We start from the raw sequence: 15,670 nt of genomic DNA, 5'->3' as shown, positions 1-15,670 counted from the left end.
ATATAGTACACTTCATATAGTTTAAATACACTTAGGTGGTATACAATGCCTTTTAAAGTTTTATCTTTTGCTGTCGGTTGGTAAAGAACTAGAGTTCTTCTGTTTTCAACTTATGCATTTAATGCCACATCATCATTAGAGTTCTTCTAATGTTCAACAAAAGAAGTTACTGTTTGGTGGGGGAGGTATTAGTGAGCTATCAAGAGATTATTGCAGCAAAGAAGGGCTGCAGGAACTGGGCAGAGGGCAGCCTTAAATCACGTGACTGAGTGAACCAGAGTGGCAGTAGATCCCACAAGGTGCACAGCTGCAAAAAATAGTGCAAGGGAAGAATTCCATTGAATTTTGGAAACAAATAACCTAACTGACTTCCCTGGTGGCTCAGACAGTAAAAATGTCTGCCTACAATGTGGGAGACCCGGGCTCAATCCGTGGGTCGGGAAGATCCCTTGGAGAAGGAAATGGCAACCTACTCCAGTAATTAAATGTACGGAGGAGCCTGGTAGGCTACAGTCCATGGTGTCTCAGAGAGTTGGGACAGGACTGAGCGACTTCATTTTCACTTTCAACCTAACTGTGATACTGTTCACAGGTCTGTTACAAATTCTGTAGCACAGTCTTCTATGTGCAGTGTCAAAGACTGCTTGGCTGTGGATGTTTTCATTCCTTCTCTAAAGGAAAATGAGACAAAGTCAGTGGTCTAAGGAGGGGATGCTCAGGGCAAGATGTTTTCATTCCTTCTCTAAAAGAAAATGAGACAAAGTCAGTGGTCTAAAGAGGGGATGCTCAGGGCAAGATGTTTTCATTCCTTCTCTAAAGGAAAATGAGATAAAGTCAGTGGTCTAAGGAGGGATGCTCAGGGCAAGATGTTTACAGCATCTTGGAGTCTGAGTTCAAGTGGTAGGAGGAATGTTTTCAAATGCAGGAATCTGGTTGAGATTGGGCAAACTGTAATAGATTGTCTTGAAGCAAGTATTGATAAATGAACTACTGGTAAGCTGCAAGCAACCTCTTAGCCCAGGGAAGTAATCTTTTCTGATAGAAGAGCCATTTGCCAGAAGAGCAAGCAGTTTAGTTGATAAGAATTTCCCAGTGTAAACAGTGAAGTTATTTATTGTTTAATAGCCTTATCTTCTGTAAGGCAACCAATCTGTCCCAGTTTTCTAAGCATGGAGGGGATTCCTGAGATGCAGTTCTTTCCATTTTAAAACAAGGACAACAAATGAATTAACTATGATTTTAAAAGCCAACCTTAGTAATTTTGAGTGCTTACTAAAAGTAATTTTTCCTTTAAGGTACTGTGTGATTTTCCTGGTTTTATTGCCCTGGCACAAAAGCATTATAGATAACCTAAAAAAAATTAAACTCCCTTTTTTTTGTTCTGGCCTAAAAAATCAATTCTTTAAGTAAACCATTTAACAGAAAGTATGGTAGACTGAATAATACAGCTTTTTTCCTACACCACCCTAGAGATGTTTGGATCCTAATCCCAGAACCTGTAAATATGTTCCATTATATGACAGAAGGGTAAAGGTTATACCAATAATCTCAGATATGCACATGACACCACCCTAATGGCAGAAAGTGAAGAAGAACTAAAGAGCTTGGTGAAGGTGAAAGGAGAGTGGAAAAGCTGGCTTAAAACTCAACATTCAAAAAACTAAGATCGTGGCATCCAGTCCCATCACTTCATGGCAAATAGGTGGGGAAACAATGGAAACAGTGACAGGCTTTATTTTCTTGGGTTTCAGAATCATTGCAGATGGTGACTGCAGCCATGAAATTAAAAGACGCTTGCTCCTTGGAAGAAACTCATTGGAAAAGACCCAGTTGCTGGGAAAGATTGAAGGCAGGAGGAGAAGGGGGTGACAGAAGATGAGATGGTTGGATGGTGTCATCGACTCAATGGACATGAGAGAGAGATGGTGAAGTACAGGGTAGCCTGGCGTGCTGCAGTCCATGGGGGGTCACAAAGAGTCAGACACGACTGGGGAAAAAAAAACCATGGCAGAAGGAACTTGACAGAAATGATTAAGTTCAGAATTTGAAATAGGGAAATGACCCTTTATTATCTGGGTGGACCTGATATCACAAAAGTCCTTGTGAGAGGGAGGCAGATGATGAGAGGAAGAAGCAATGTCACCCTGCAAACGGAAGGATAAGAGGCTATATTGATGCAAGCCCGTGGGCCAAGGAATGGGGGAGGCCTCTGGAAGCTGGAAAAGGCAAGGAAACAGATTCTCCCTGAAGCCTCCAGAAGGAACCAGTGCTGCCGACACCTTCATTTTAGCCCCATAAGGCTCATGTGGACTTCTGACCTCCAGAATTGCAAGAGAATGAATTTGTGTGGTTTTAAGCCACCGAGTATGTAGTCATTTGTTACAGCAGCAGAAGGAAACATACATGGGAAATGAAGAGCTGTACCATGCTGCATTTTGTCATTATTTCTAGTTGCTTTTATGAGCAAAGCTTGTCTTACCTAGCAACAGTTGCTAAGTAAGTTAACAATTTAATCTAGACTCTAGGAGGGAGCAGCTGCTTAAATCTTCCCAAATCCAGTGCCCAGACCTTCTATGGGCAGAGGCTTTCAGCACCATTCTTTACTTCTAGGGATATAACCACTACCTAATCATGGTGAGTCATTTAATCCTGACAAGCCTCTAGCATTGTCTTCGAACCCTGAATCTCTTGCTGCTTTCTCAAACTTGAACTTTTCTTAAAACTACTTTTGCTAATCCTAAGAGAGTTTTAACTGTACATAGTAAAAGACATCTTTAATTATGATCAGAAATCCGAATTATACAAACTTTGTTTGCTGTGCTGTTTGTAATAAAATAATTCCACCAGCCCCTTTTGGGGAAACCTTCAAACGGATCCATGAATACAAGCCGTTTAAGACACGCTTTTACACTCACAAAGATATACTGGGTAAGTGACTTTGCTGTTTTTCTTTGTCCTAATGTTTCATAGCATTGTATGTCATTCTTGTTGTATAGACTTTGATCAGCTCTCCTAATCAAAGCTCCTTGTCCTGCAGATGTGTCTGTTTGGCATGAGAAGAATATGGGTTGAAATCCTGCTTCTCCGCTTTCCAGTTGTATGCCTTGGCAGGATACTTAGCCTCTCAATCTGTTTTCTTATATGTAAACAGGGATGTTAATATAATACTTTTCTTGCAGATTTCTTCTGAGGCTTTAATAAAATATTCGTACCTATACTAAAGCCTGGCACATAATAGTAACTTGGGAGTTCTTTTTGCCCTTGCCCATACTTGGGCACTTTCCATACACATAGGAGAGAATATCTCTAAGTAACACCTTAATAAACAGATGAAAGAATCTATGTTCTTTATTAGTACTGGTGACATAAAATAGATTATAAATAGCATGAGAATATTTACTATGTATATACTTCTTCTTTTACCTTTAAAGTCCTCCTTTTGTATTTAAAAACATTTTAAGTATAACTGATTTATGATGTTTCAGGTGTACAGGAAAGTGATTCAGTTTTATATATATATAAATATGTATTATATTCAATATATTTTATATTAAATTATATATGTATATATGTTCTCTTTCAGATTATTATCCATTATAAGTTATTATAAGATACTGAATATAGTTCCCTGTGCCATACAGTAGGTCTTTGTTTATCTATTTTATATATAGTAATATTATCTGTTATCCCCAAATTCCTAACTTATCTCTTCCCCTTATATATGCACTTCTAATAAGCAAATCAAATTTTAATTACAGGTTCCCTTTTCTCCTCATTCCTGTCAGGTTTTCAGTCTGACTTTAAGCCTTAGAAGTGTTTTCCTAAGTACTCTCAAAATAGTTCTCAAATCTTGTCTTCCTTTAATGTATTAAATTAGTGGTGATTAAATTTTACTCCTGATCTTTGAAAATGTAAGAAGCTATAGAATGGAGGGTGTTTTGGAAAAAAACCTAAAATGTAGAGGGAGATCAAATTGGGATCATCCTCTAAAAATATCAATACCAAAACTGATTACTGATTTTAACTTTTAGTAACTGTTTGGTATGACTTATTAATTATAATCTCTATAATGATTTGGCTTTTTACACCCAGAACAGTGGATATCCATTTTTAGATAAGCTTTTTTTGGTTGATTCCTTATGCCTCCTAGTATATCTGAATCCAAACATTAACTGGATAAATTAAAACATGTATAAATGCTAATAAGTATTGCAGAGGGTAGTTCTCAACATTGGCAGTGTTCTACAGAAACATAAACTTCATTGGATTTAATACTGTTACAAAGTCCAAATTCATTCTACTCACTGCATGACAGGCCAATAAATCAGGAGATGAGTTGTTGGGGCAAAGAAGAATGACTTTATTCAGAAAGCCAGCAAGCAGAGATGGCAGATTAATGTACCAAAGAACCTTCTTACCCCTTTCAGAATGCAGGCATTTTTTATATTAAAAGGGGAGGAGGGGTGGGTTGGTTGTTGCAAACTTCTTGGTGCAGGAATTCTTTATTCTTGCAGTTGTCCATTATGGGTCAGTTCATGATGTTCCTGTAAACCTCCAGCAAGACAAATCTTATTCTCTGTTCTGCAACATTTTGGCTCTACATGAATGGAAAGTGTTATACCTTTAAAGGTCAGAACCTTGAGAGCAGGCTACCCTGTATATTTCAGGCTATAGGCAACATTCTTCACTCTAAGCAAAAGCAATTGAATTCAAAGGTTACAGTAAAAGAAAACATCTAATATGGAGTCAGGTTTGTTCTTCCCGATTATAATACTAATCCAACACAGACCCACTAAATTAGAACCTTCAGAATTGGCCCGCAGCATGTGGGCTTTTAAAAAGCTTTTTCAAAGTTTTTTTACATATTCAATTTTTTAATTTTTTAGAATTTTTTACATATTTAATAGGTTTTTATTTGGAAATAGTTGAAGACTGACACATTTTAAAAATAGAACAGAGTTCCCACCCAGGTTCTCTCACTGATGCCTTACATAACACTGATACATTGTCAAAACCAGGAAATTGGTGTTGGAGCCATACTGTTAAGTTAGGTGCAGACCTTATTTGTTCTTTTTTCCTTGGTGTGTAGTTTTATTAAATTTATCACATGTAGATTCATGTAACCATCACTACAATCATAACATAGAAATATTTCTTCACCACAGAGAAACTCCCTCATGTTACCTCTTAATACCTCCTAATTTAAACCCCTGGCAAGCACTAATCTGTCCTCAGTCACTATAATTAAAGCTCTTTGACAATGTTTTATATATAAAATATATATATATATAATATACTGTATTCTCTCTATATATTCTGTGTGTGTGTATATATGTATATATATAATCATACAGTATGTGACTCTTTGAAATAGGCATTTTTCACTCAGCATGCCCTTAAGATCCAAGTTGTTCTCCATATTAATAGTGTGTTCCTTTTTTCAGCATTTTAAAAAAGCTATGCAGGGATCCTGTTGTACAATTAGGATGGAGAACAACTAATACAAAGTACTGGAACTTAAGTATAAAAAAGGATAATAGCAGTCCACACTTGTATCACATTTTTATGAAGTGCAAAACTTTGCCAGTCCAGGCTTAGTCCTATTTCTTTCTAAATCTTTCGTAATTATCTCTACACAATGTTGGGCCTGTGTAGTATGTGTCCATCCTCCTCATAGTATTCAGTGCTTTATACTTTTAGACTCACTGATAATCTAGTAGCAAAGACTCTTAAATCAATGCCAACCAATATGTATTTCAGTTGCAGGTGACAGAAACACAACTCAGACTAGACTATTTATAAAAGAGGATTTCTTGACCCTTATAACAGTGGTACCCAAGAGGGATCTGGTACCAGGGCTGTCAGTCTGTCCACACTTGCTGTCTTCATGCATTGATTTAGTTGCTTTACTACTGCAGCCAAGCTTACTCTAGCAACTGAGAAAGGAGTGGAAGTGGTTCCAAACTGCTCTAATCATCTTAATATCTCCAACTTAGAAGCCTTAGAGGAAAAGAGCTATGTTCTCCTTATAGCCTTATATAAAATAAGGAAAAGAGTGTGTTTGGCCAGGCTTGAGTCTGTGCTCCAGTTAACGGGGCCTGGAAAGTGGGGAGCATGTGATGGGCCAAGCAGGTTGGCTGCTGTGATTGGCAGTCCCAGAACAGGTGAGGGAGGAAGTTCTTGAGGAAAATGGGTCCTGTTACCAGAAGGAGAAAATAAAGTCTATTTCCTCATGTAAAATAAAGTGACAGTCTTTATTTTCTTGGGCACCAAAATCACTGCAGATGGTAACTGCAGCCATGAAATTAAAAGACGCTTGCTCCTTGGAAGAAAAGCTATGGCAAACCTGGACAGCGTATTAAAAAGCAGAAACATTACTTTGCGAACAGAGTTCCGTCTAGTCAAAGCTATGGTTTTTCCAGTAGTCATGTGTGGATGTGAGAGCTGGACCGTAAAGAAGGCTGAGCCCTGAAGTATTGATGCTTTTGAACTGAGGTGTTAGAGAAGACTCTTGAGAGTCCCTTGGATTGCAAGGAGATCCAACCAGTCAATCCTAAGGGAAATCAACCCCTAATATTCATTGGAAGGACTGATGCTGAAGTTCCTATACTTTGGCCACCTGATGCGAAGAGCTGACTCATTGGAAAAGACCCTGATGCTGGCAAAGATTGAAGGTGGGAGGAGAAGGGGACAACAGAGGATGAGATGGCTGGATGGCATCACCAACTCGATGGACATGAGTTTGAGCAAGCTCCAGGAGCTGGTGATGCCTGGTATACTGTGGTCCATGGGGCAGCAAAGAATCAGACATGACTGAGTGACTGAACAACAGCAGCTAGAAGTGTGGGCTGTGGTGCAGGGGACTGAGTCCATCCAGGTCTCACCGTGCTGTGAGCTCCCTCCTCAGTTAGGGGAATAACTTACCTCTTTCACTGGTGTCTTTAGAGATTGAAATTTTCCAAAAGGATCTCTTTCTTAGATAACTCTAGTAAATAACTTGATAGCAGTGAAAAAGAAAGCCAAGATACAGTCCATGTGATTTTTTTTTTCCTCTTCCACTCCACAGATATTGGGACAGATATTCTGAATAAGGAAGAGCAGTTTCAAGAGGCTGCACTCAAAGAACGTATTGCACAAGCAGAAGCTGACATATGGGCTAAGGTAAAGGAAACCGGAAATCAGCCTGCCTGCCTCTTGGCAGTTCTTTCTCTTTGGGGATTTGTATGAAAGAGGAGAGTCAGGCAGGGCTGACTTTGAATGCTGGTCATCTGTGGGGCAGGTTCTTCAGCTCTGTAGTCTTGGCATCTTCAAATGTGAAAGAGGAATAATAATACTCTCTAGAATTATTGAGAAAGCTCAATGAAATGATGTGCCCGGCACAGGTAGATGCTGAATAAGAAGCAGAAATCATCAGGAGCTTCCATTCTTTAAAATTGCCCCTGCATGTGGATGACTCTGGCTCCCTTTATTCTCATTGAATTAAAACTTCAAAAAAAGACATTCTTGTTGATAATTGTTTATTATTGCTTAATATTTAATATGTATACCATCCATTTGTGCAGTGTGTGATACCCCAAGTGGCTTTTTTTCCCAGATACTGCATCATAGCTGAGTCTCTTTTTCAACCCTCTCCCAGCTCCTCTTTGCTCCAAAGTCCTTGACACCTTGTCCACGTGACTGCCAAGGGCCATGGGAGCAATTTGAGTGCCTTGGAGCTCACGGTCAGATCCCAGACACTTCAATAAAGCAAAACCTCCATCCTCCAGCTCCCATTTCTTCCAGTAAGAAAGAATAATAATATATGGCTATATGTGACTTCCCTAAAGGGGATTAACACTCCTTGAGAGCAGGATAAGCCACAGTGCTTAGAAGTTATTTCTCCGTTTCTCAATAATATAGACATCACAGCAAAGAGTATTGGAATTGTCCGGTATTAGTTCCAGCAAAAGCTTTGTATGAAGGTTCTCCAAAAGTACAAAATGCTTCAGTGTGAAGGGTAATAGATATAAAAGTCTTAGTAGTCATTTATCCTTATCAATAATAATACAATTTAAATTGAATGTGAGCCATTAATTATATTCCCTAATACAAGGAATGCCTTTGTGAATAATGTACAATTTAAATATAAGTTTATCTAATGTTTTGGGCATTCTTTTCAAATAAAATAATGAAACATCTTTCTGAAGACCCTGATGCAGGAGTCACCCTGCTTATTTAACTTATATGCAGAAGACATCATGAGAAACGCTGGGCTGGAAGAAGTACAAGCTGGAATCAAGATTGCTGGGAGAAATATCAGTAACCTCAGATATGCAGATGACACCACCCTTATGGCAAAAAGTGAAGAAGAACTAAAGAGCCTCTTGATGAAAGTGAAAAAGTTGGCTTAAAACTCAACATTCAGAAAACGAAGATCATGGCATCCGGTCCCATCACTTCATGGCAAATAGATGGGGAAACAGTGGAAACAGTGACAGACTTTATTTTTTGGGGTTCCAGAATCACTGCAGATGGTGACTGCAGCCATGAAATTAAAAGACACTTGCTCCTTGGAAGAAAAGGACCAACCTAGATTGCATATTAAAAAGCAGAGACATTACTTTGCCAACAAAGTCCATCTAGTCAAAGCTATGGGTTTTCCGGTAGTCATCTATGGATGTGAGAGTTGGACTATAAAGAAAGCTGAACACCGAAGAATTGATGCTTTTGAACATCAAAAGAAGACTCTTGAGAGTCCCTTGGACAGCAAGGAGATCCAACCAGTCCTTCCTAAAGGAGATCAGTCCTGAATATTCATTGGAAGGACTGATGCTGAAGTTGAAACTCCCAATACTTTGGCCACCTGATGCGAAGAACTGACTCATTGGAAAAGACCCTGATGCTGGGAAGGATTGGGGGCAGGAGGAGAAGGGAACAACAGAGGATGAGATGGTTGGATGGCATCACCTATTCTATGTACATGAGTTTGAGTAGACTCTGGGAGTTGGTGATAGACAGGGACGACTGGCATGCTACAGTCCATGGGGTCACAAAGAGTCAGACACGACTGAGCGACTGAACTGAACTGAACTGATACAGGGGATCTGGGGTGGTACTCAACCTCCCTTCTCAGCAAATTTCTGACTTTGTGCATTTTTCTACTTCTCTGTATTTTCCATAATTTCTTGGATGAGCCTACATTACTTTGTTACTCAACAAGAAATAGAGTGCCAAAAAAAAAAAGACCACCCAGCAGCCTGCAGTAGAGCTCTCCTGGGCAGCTCCTGAAACAGTAATGTTAGCCAGGGGCTAGGGCTGTGTTAGGGACATCTCTGCCTGAGACAGCAGTGTGCTGTGGGAGGTCTGAGATGGGAACAGAGCCAGTTACTGGGGCCCCATGGTGGTGGCTAATTTTCATTAAACATGAAAACCTGATGTATATTAACAAATAAATGAACTCTCTTTCAAAGGCCGATGAACGCCAAAGACAAGCAGTGAAGAAAGCCCTCGAAGAAGCGAATGACATGTACAAAATGAAAATCCAGTTTCTGAAAGAGGAACATGAAAAAGAGTTAAAGGTTTTTAAAAATATTATTATTCGGATATAATTGCTTTACAGTTTTGTGTTAGTTTCTGCAGTACAACAATGTGAATCATCTATAAGTATGCATATATCCCCTCCTTCTTGAGTCTCCCTCCCAGCCATCCCCCAACCCACCCCTCTAGGTCATCACAGAGCACCAAACTGACTTTCCCGTGCAGTTCAGCAGCATCCCACTAGCTATCTGCTTTACACATGGTAGTGTATATATGTCATTGCTGCTCTCCCAGTTCGTCCCGCCCTCCTCTTCCCCTGCTGTGTCCACTTGTCTGCTGAGATTTACAGGTGTTTATAGTGGCCTGTTTGCTGACTTTTAAGAAGTACTTAAGTGTGTAAAAAGCTCTGGCAAGGGAATGGGAGAAAAACAATCATACATAAAGTCTAGATGAGTGTTTTATGGAGGTTGGTTGGGAGGCCCAGGATTTTTACAGGAGAAATCCTGGACTCTATGGCAAGAGCGACGACTGGGTGCGGGAGAATCCCTTTGACGTAATGAACCATAATGAATGGCCTTAGATGTGATGAGCCCAAACCTTTATGGGGTTAGATATGAAGGAGGCACCCCTGCCTGTCAGTCTCCACATCTCTTGTCACTGGCTCTCCTCCTCTTACTGCCCTTTTTCTGGATCCTCAAACCTGTCCTCACCACATTCTTTCCCACCTTGGAGACCTTGTCAGAATGTTCTTCCTGCACTTCATCAGACACCCAGCATCACTGGTCAAGGGAAGCCTTACCCAGTCAGCTCTGCACTGACACCCATACACTGTCCTTGTCACCCCGCCCTCTTTCACAGCATCCCCACCCAGCACTGGTGTAGGTACATAGATGGGAGGATTGATTACTCGTTGAATGTCTGGTCACCACAGTCCTGCAGTCTCCACAAGGGCACATCTAACTCACTACCACCCTTATCCTGGGGCCAGTGTGGTGCCATGACTTTGTAAGTGCAAAAGTAGGCTGGACAGAGGCTGCATCCTTTTCCCTAAATTTGCATTTACTGCGGTGATAAGAGAGACCCCTGAGCTGTTTCTCACGTATTTCCTGCAGGATCAGAAGTCATACAATGAGGGAAACTCTTTGCAGGCTGTACCTGGTTCCATTACACGACTGCACGACTTGGGGTAGTTAGTAAACTATCAAGGCAGAGCCCCAGGGTTCCTCACACAGTTCAGCCCAAAAGCTGCTCAAAGGAAAAGCACACAGAACTCCTTTCACATGTGGGTCATGGGAAGGACAGGACATAGTGCAAGGTAATGATTCCTGGGTAGAGGCTGGAGGAAAAGGAACAGAAGTATGGCCCCAGTTTGGCCTCATTTAGCAAGAACATAACTCATAAACAGTTCAGGGACCACAGGCCCATTTGTCCATTGTGAACGCCATGCACACCTGTCATTGATCAGCTCTGTACTAGGGAGATTAAATGGACCATCCTTGCCCTCAGAAAACTTGCTAGTAGGAAAGAGAGCTCCATCCCAGGGCTCCTGAAGAGTGGTGGCCCCTCCCTACCTGGCTCCAGGGGCCGTGGTCCCTGAGGGACTGGCTGCAGTGGACCACTGCCCATCCTTGATTTCAGTTCAAAACATGAGGAGCGTTTATAGCATGTCTGGAGAGACCTGCTGCTCAGCCAGCAGGGATAGAACGGCCACACTGGTTCTTGAACAGTGAAATATTTCTCCATCAGTTGATAAATCACCATCCCCAAGCCCACCCTGGACTTCACCACCCTGGACTTCCCCCACCAAGCTTTTTCAAGGGGTAATCATTTCCATGGGTATGGGGGCCTTATGTACCTGCCCTGTGCTGCCACCAGAGGATAGGCATTTTAAACATCACTGCTGGCATTAGGTTGTGACAACACAAGGTAACTTAGATGTGATGCCTGTTTCCAGGAGCTCACATCCCAGTCTTGCTTTAAGTCATTTGGTGGTACCCCATATAGTCTTTGGTGGCTCCGTAGTAAAGAATCTGCTTGCCAATGCAGGAGACACAGGAGATGCGGGTTCGATCCCTGGGTCAGGAAGATCCCCTGGAGCAGGAAATGGCAACCCTCTCCAGTATTCTTGTGTGGAGAATTCCATGGATAGAGGAGCCTGGCAGACTACAGTCCACAGGGTCACAAAGACTCAGACATGACTGACCATGCACACATGCACGTACAGTCTTTGGGTTGAGTTAACCCACTTAGTATTAAAGTAGAAGTCCTAAGACAATTTAAGGGGAATAGTTAGAGGGAGGTTGGCCTTTCCAAATTATTCTATAAAAGCTTTAGTGACTTTTTTTTCATATAATGAAGATTTGTCTAAGTGGAGTACATAGGGTTGTTTCAGCTGTAGGGTCCCCAGACATAGACCTCATTATTGCTTCTCAAGGGGTGCCTCTGAACCATCTCCCTAGAGTCTCCCTTCCTACAGATTCCTGGTCCCACCTGTCCTACAGAGTCACTGACAGTGTTTTTGTTTTTAACTATGTGCTTCTCATGCATAAGAAAGTTTGAGATTACCAGTACAGAGAGCAGAAAACCAATTTCTAGAACCAAACAGCCTTGCATTCTGATACATAGAGCTCACCAGGTACTGCTTTTCTGTGGTGCTAAGAATTTGGGATAAGTTTTAGGTGAATTGCTGTTAAACCAAATTTCCAGGTCTTGTCCAATGGACAGATAGGATTCTGAAAAAGTGCTAATATTATCTTATTCAAATACAATAATATTAAAAAGTAAATAATAAAATGGAAGCTAAGGGAAAATGAGAAGAGGAAATATGAAGTCGGGTGTGTATCCAAGGCTCAGAAATGTCAGTAGCCATGAGGTCCTGTGCTGTTATCACAGCGAGGCCTTTGAGCTTTCTGACAGTCAGTTCAAAGAGGAAAGGGCTACAAATCACCATGACCCCCCGCTAAAGACAGATCAAGGCCCAAGATCTTCCTGCCTGTGATACGTGAGAGAAACTTCTCCTGAGGGAGACATGGTGGCATGAAGAAAGGTCTGTCACACGTCTGCACAGTCAAGATGATGGATTTGGTGAGGCTGTCTCTTATCTCACAATAGAGGCCCATTCTCTCAAAATGCACTTCAATAAAAGTAATTTGACTGGAAGGCTTTCTGTTGAATAGGGACACTGCCAAACAGTAGGTCATTGAATTATTTTTTGTAGCTTTAAATAGATATTGGACATGCTATGTGATACAGTAAAATGATTTCGGTTTCGCTAAATCATTACATGAAAGAGGAACAGGATTTCATTCTCTGAATTAAATTCAGAAGCCAGTCAAAATAAAGGGCTGAGGTATCCTTTTTAAGTTCTATGATTCAAATAGAAATGTATTACGGTAATACATCATCTTTATAAGGCGCAACCACTCAGCAATCTCAGTTGCTGAAAATGTACTTGAAAACCCAGAAATGATACCTACAAAGTTAAAATATCCCCTAAGATGTTCAACAGCAGCTTCTGACTACAAGATAGAGACGTAGACTTATTACCCATAGCAGAACCTTCCATACTCTGCTCAGAAATTGTCTCTGGGAGGTGGGGAGGGGTTCGAAGGGAGGGAGGAAACTTACATATTGTCTGATACGACTGGACAGAATTTCTGGAATGAAAACAAACCGATGAATCTCTGGAAAGACCCCAGCATCACAGCCAGCAATGAAGTGAGAAACTGGTGGGTGAGAACCCTGATTTCTGGTCCTAGTTCTTCCAATGACTCACTCTGTGAAATAACTTAATTTCTTTTTTGTTTGTTTTGTTTTTATCTTTTTTAAAATTTTTTATTTTATATTGGAGCATAGTTGATTAGCAATGTTGTATTAGTTTCAGGTGTACTGCAAAGTGACTCAGTTATACATATATTGACAGCATATCCATTGTTTTTCAAATTCTTTTCCCGTTTAGGTTATTAACAGAATGTTGAACAACTTAGTTTCTGTATGTTCTCTCTTATCCCTAAAATAGAGATACACATTTCCCTTTAAATGCAAGTTTTGAAACAACTGGAGAGAATTAACTGTCCCTCCTTTCTGGCATGTATTTCTTTTAGAACAGTGGTTGCAGGATGGAGTTTGGATCTCCTCCAGTAGGCAGTGAGTCCTAAGGATGGAATTCCAGCCTCCTCCTGCTTGGAGCGGTGGGCCCAGCACTGTGCCTGGCATACCATGCCTTCATTGGACATTTCTAGGGATACAGGGTTTCCCTTGAGAGCCTGCTTTCCTCAAGTTCTGTTTTGTTTTTTATCTTTTGGCCATGCTGCACAGCATGTGGGATCTTATTGCTGGACCAAGGATCGAATCTGCGCCTCCTACATTGGAAGCATGGAGTCTTAACCACTGGATCACCAAGGAAGTCCCTAGTCTTGGTTTGACAAGTGTCTCCTCTCTTTACCTAGCTGAAGGCTCCATAGGTCCTTCTACAGGAATAAGTGGTGGAACTCTTGTTCCTGTCTCCTTCATGAATGAGGATGGGCCCCTCAAGGTGAATGAGCTGGAATACTCCAGAAGGACAGTGAGGGCATGCAGGCAGCTTCCTGAGACTGCCATCCTGTGGACTGCTTGCTCAGGTCCCCTCCTACCCAAGAGACTCTCCTGGTCATTATTTCTGCCACTTTCCAGGACTGACTTCCTAAAGCAGTATTGTAGTCTGTATTTCTAATCATGGATAAAGATAATAGGATGCTATAGAATATTTGGACAATCAAAAAATGACCATGACTCAATTACTTTTCCTTTTGCATATTCCTTTTCAATATTATCTCTGTATATACTTGGGTTTCCCTGGTGGCTCAGTGATAAAGAATCCTCCTGCCAATGCAGGAGACATGGGTTTGATCCCTGGGATGGGAAGATTCCCCTGGAGAAGGAAATGGCAACCCACTCTAGTATTCTTGCCTGGGAAATCCCATGGAGAGAGGAGCCTGGTGAGCTACAGTCCCTGGGGTTGCAAAACAGGCAGACATGAGTTAGCATCTAAACAACAACTAAAGTATACATACTTATGCTATATAGTTTGTACATTTCTGGTTTTACCTAGCATCACTGCAAGTTTCCCATATAGTATATACTCCTTTTTTTCCTTTTCAATAGCTGTATATTAATAATATTCCATGGTATAGATATACCATTTCAGTTTTTCTTGTTAATTGGAGGATAATTGCTTTACAATGTTGTGCTGGTTCTGCCATGCAACAATGCAAACCAGTCATAACTCTCTATATATATCTATGTATATCTCCCCTCCCTTTTAAGCCTTCCTCCCAACCACCGCCCCCCCAGTTTTTTAAAATTTTCTTTTTCTGTATTCCTTCACTTTTCTAAACAATTCTTTTTGTATTGAATGAAAAATTCTTTAAATTCTATGGTGCTTTACAATTTTCAAAAGTTTCACACAAATGATTTCATACAACCCGATAAATATCCTCCTTTTCTCTCCACCCTTATATCACCCCTTCCCCCTTACCTCTCCCCACTGGTAATTTGTTCGTTTGATCTCTATATCTGTGGATCTGCTGCTTATTTTTATACACTCTTAAATCATCAGGCTTAATCGGTGTATATTCCATCAGGCAGATAAATTATGATCTGAACAACCTCTTAGTATTCATTTTTAAACATCAAAGCTGTAGCATCTAAACCTGGTTTTCCTGTTGCTTAAGGAAATGGCAACTAGGACCAAGATGCAGTTGCATAAAAACTTGGAGGAAGAACTGCAGCGAGAACACTTGGCTGCTGAGCAGCGGATGGTCCACAGGATCCAAAGGATCATGATGGAGTGCCACCGCGAGAAGGTTCAGGCTGTGCAGGAAGCCCGAGAGCAGGAGAGGCTCATGGCCCAGGAAGAGATCCAGTCTCAGAGAAGGTACTCCAGGGAGCACCCCTGCAAATCAGTGTATCCCCTGTCAGAATCAACTTGGAAAAGAGGATAGGGTGGATGCCATAGATACTTCCTACTTTTTGTGTTTTTACATTTTTATTGCAGAATATATCAAACATGGGGAACAATATATAATATATTGTAGAGTGTGTGTGTGTGTGTGTGTGTGATGTAAAGAAAAATAGCACAAATACTCAAGGGCCTACCAGCCATCTGAGGGGATTG

The 15,670-nt window shown here is 41.0% G+C and overlaps 1 protein-coding gene across 1 annotated transcript in view; it reads left to right on the top strand.

Moving 5' to 3' along the window:
• C9H6orf163 (chromosome 9 C6orf163 homolog) overlaps positions 1-15,670 on the top strand; it is a 32,308-nt gene that overhangs the window by 12,891 nt on the left and 3,747 nt on the right. Inside the window, exons 2-5 of the mRNA XM_081528624.1 lie at positions 1,752-2,928; positions 7,067-7,161; positions 9,450-9,557; positions 15,228-15,430. Of these exons, the coding sequence (XP_081384750.1) occupies positions 2,781-2,928; positions 7,067-7,161; positions 9,450-9,557; positions 15,228-15,430 (554 nt within the window). The 5' untranslated portion in view covers positions 1,752-2,780. The remainder of the gene's footprint in view (positions 1-1,751; positions 2,929-7,066; positions 7,162-9,449; positions 9,558-15,227; positions 15,431-15,670) is intronic.

Source organism: Giraffa tippelskirchi, chromosome 9, assembly GCF_054371585.1.
Source record: "Giraffa tippelskirchi isolate mGirTip1 chromosome 9, T2T-mGirTip1v1.2.pri, whole genome shotgun sequence".
NCBI classification, from domain to species: domain Eukaryota; kingdom Metazoa; phylum Chordata; class Mammalia; order Artiodactyla; family Giraffidae; genus Giraffa; species Giraffa tippelskirchi.
Note: the sequence above shows the minus strand (reverse complement) of the source record. Positions and strands in the feature narration are given on the sequence as shown.